General features: G+C 42.4%; 1 protein-coding gene across 1 annotated transcript; it reads left to right on the top strand.

Annotated features, from left to right (window-relative positions):
• Positions 1–1,742: 1,742 nt before the first annotated feature.
• Positions 1,743–3,153, top strand: LOC121578661 (urocortin-3-like). The gene is made up of 2 exons (XM_041893033.2): positions 1,743–1,950; positions 2,403–3,153. The coding sequence occupies exon 2, from the start codon at positions 2,419–2,421 to the stop codon at positions 2,797–2,799; it is 381 nt and encodes a 126-aa protein (XP_041748967.1). The 5' UTR covers positions 1,743–1,950; positions 2,403–2,418; the 3' UTR covers positions 2,800–3,153.

Raw genomic sequence — 3,153 nt, 5'->3', positions numbered from 1 at the left:
GCCTTGATCAGTTGATCTTATTGTTGGATTGATTAACTCAGCTACCGTGAAACCCTAGTTGCATACACCAACCAGTTTACTGTTGGCAGGATTGACAGAAGGAATCTGACAGTAGAATGGCTTTGCTGTCACAGTACTCAAGGATACGATGATCTTGAGTGCTGTGACAGTCGAATGGCCCTTTATGTGAAGTCAATCTGATCTGAGTAGTGGAACTTAAACTTTCACTTCTTCCACTCTGAAAAGAAGATCATCACATATGTAAAAAGTTAATCATGATAACTTCAAAATCAGAGATAGAGATCTGCATACTTCTTTCAGTGTTTAATTCTCTTTTCAAATACCAAAGTTAAATCAATCAAATGTATTTATAAAGCCCTATTTACATCAGCAGATGTCACAAAGTGCTTATATAGAAACCCAGCCGAAAACCCCAAAGAGCAAGAAACGCAGATGTAGAAGCACATGGCTAGGAAAAACTCCCTAGAAAGGCAGGAACCTAGGAAGAAACCTAGACAGGAACCAGGCTCTGAGGGTTGGCCAGGCTTCTTCTGGCTTTGCTGGGTGGAGATTATAAAAGTACATGGCCATTAAGGCCAGATCGTTCTTCAAGATGTTCAAATGTTCACAGATGACCGGCAGAGTCAAATAATAATCACAGTGGTTGTAGAGGGTGCAACAAGTCAGCACCTCAGGAGTAAATGTCAGTTGACTTTTCATAACCTAGCATTCAGAGGCCGAGACAGCAGGGAGAGAGAGAGAGAGTCGAAAACAGCAGGTCCGGGACAAGGTAGCACGTCCGGTGAACAGGTCAGGGTTCCATAGTGTTTTTACTTGATAGCCGTGGAACTAATGTTTGAGGATGGTGAAATGTTGTATCGTAAAGAAAAAACACTGTCCCCCTAAAAGTGTACAAAGCATTTTTTCCAGTCTATTCTTGGGTAACATATCCAGAGTCTTCAAAAAGGCTTTGCAAAAAATAAAAAGCATACACTTTTTATTTTGTCATACTGATAAAGAAAACTCCAAATATATATGTGGGTGGCAGGTAGTCTAGTGGTTAGAGCGTTGGATCAGTAACTGAAAGGTCACTAGTTTGAATCCCTGAACCGACAAGGTGAAAAGTCTGTGGATGTGCCATTGAGCAAGACTCTAATTGCTCCAGGGTCGCCGTTGATGGCTGACCCCACTCTCTGAGGGTGTCTCAGAGGGAGTTGGGAAAAGCAAAAAACGCATTTGTGTTCTTAGTAGTTTTTACAGGACCAGAGGGAGTAACCCTAAAAATTAACACGAAAATGATGATGGTATTTTAACATGCATATAATACACATCTGTACATGTGTGAAATAGGACAAATATAAGCACCCACCAAATTATTATTATTATTAATAATCTAGCATCTGTCTGAAGCATAAGAAAACGTGTTTACTATCTCTTTGTGAGAGATGAATATACAGTATTTTTAGAGTGGTGGTGGGGGTGATATCCAATCAAGACAGAGCAAAAAAAAAAGTTTTTACCATCACGTTATTGTTAGACTAAGATGGTGATAGCAAACAGTGGCAGAAAAGGAAATGAGACAAGATGAGAAGGGAGGGCAAGGGACGGAGAGATGTACAAGATAAACAGAGAGTAGGGGGAGAGCTGGATGTGACGGTGAAGTAACACGTGGACGATAGAGAGGGAGGAAGATAGAGTCTTGGGTAACAAGAGAAAAGTCCAGTTGAACATCTGTGCTTGCATTACAGTGGTCACTCCTCTACTTGCTGGGCAAAGACTGACAGAGATAGACAGAACCAGAAGAGGACAGAGATAGACAGAACCAGAAGAGGACAGAGATAGACAGAACCAGAAGAGGACAGAGAGAAACAGAAGAACAATACTTTGCCACCATCCTGCATCTAAGAAGTGGCTTTTGGGGACCTTACTACTCCTAAACCGGGACATTGGGTAAGTCCCTATTAATGATGCTTACATTGTGTTTTATACTTTCCATGGAAGAGCCACAACTTTCATAGTAAATGTGATGGTAAAACTAACTCTAAGGAACCAAAATGTCTTTAATTATCAATTGGACAAGTGTTGAATGGTCTGATGTACTCAGAAATAGAGTTTGAAGACCAAAGCTACATGTCTACACTGATGTACTAAGTCAACCATGTTTGTAAGTTTACACGTCCGTTAGAATCACTGATATGTAAATACATCACAGTGGGTAACCATTATTCGTGATAATTACACACCATGGAAAAAACATTCATGGTGTGCGATACCATCATTACAAGGACCATGCTATATTTAGAACAAATTAACGAATGCCTCAAAATTGTAGTACGATTCTCACTCTAAAGCTTGAGATTTTGAGTTATTGACTGCCTTTCTCTCCACCTTTCCTACTTCAGATCAACTGTGCTTACCATGCGAGGAATGCGTCTGTGTCTGAGCCTGGCTCTGTTGCTGCCATTGTGCAGCCAGTGCCAAAGGATGGGCTCTGCCAGTGCCAAGCTAGGAGAAGAAGACACAGAAAGTGACCTGTTGGCTGTCAACATCGTAAACCGCAGTGGCATCCTGGGCTCCCTGCTCCCCCCAGAGTTCCACCCAACCATCCGGCACACCAGAGCCCCACGTCCGGCCTCCCAGGTCCCCAAGAGAGCTCAGCAAGGGTCCCGCTTTGCCCTGTCCCTGGATGTGCCCACCAGCATCCTCAGTGTCCTCATAGACCTGGCCAAGAACCACGACATGAGAGCCAAGGCTGCTGCCAATGCAGAGCTGATGGCACGCATCGGCAAAAGGAAATAAGAGCTGGGGTCACATGGGCAAAGGCTTGGGGGGCAATTCTCACCTCACCGGGGGTGTGGCTTTTCAAAACCAGGTTGAGGGATGGATAGGTTATGGGGAGGAAGGAAGGGTTGTTATTAGAGGAAAAGACATCTTGAAGTCTTGAATAAGTTTAGCCCTTTATCTGTTTTATATTTCTATTGCATAATTCTTACCTCATTTTATGCCAAAAAGTTCCACTGACTGTCTGTACAAAAACATTATGTAAAAAGAATGACACATTTTGCCAGTTAAATGTCACTGATCAAATATAAGATGAAGCTGGTCTTTTGTCTCCGCTACAGTGAGCATAAATAATAATTTATAGGCAGAAAT

This window comes from Coregonus clupeaformis, chromosome 12 (genome assembly GCF_020615455.1).
Source record: "Coregonus clupeaformis isolate EN_2021a chromosome 12, ASM2061545v1, whole genome shotgun sequence".
NCBI lineage: Eukaryota > Metazoa > Chordata > Actinopteri > Salmoniformes > Salmonidae > Coregonus > Coregonus clupeaformis.
Note: the sequence above shows the minus strand (reverse complement) of the source record. Positions and strands in the feature narration are given on the sequence as shown.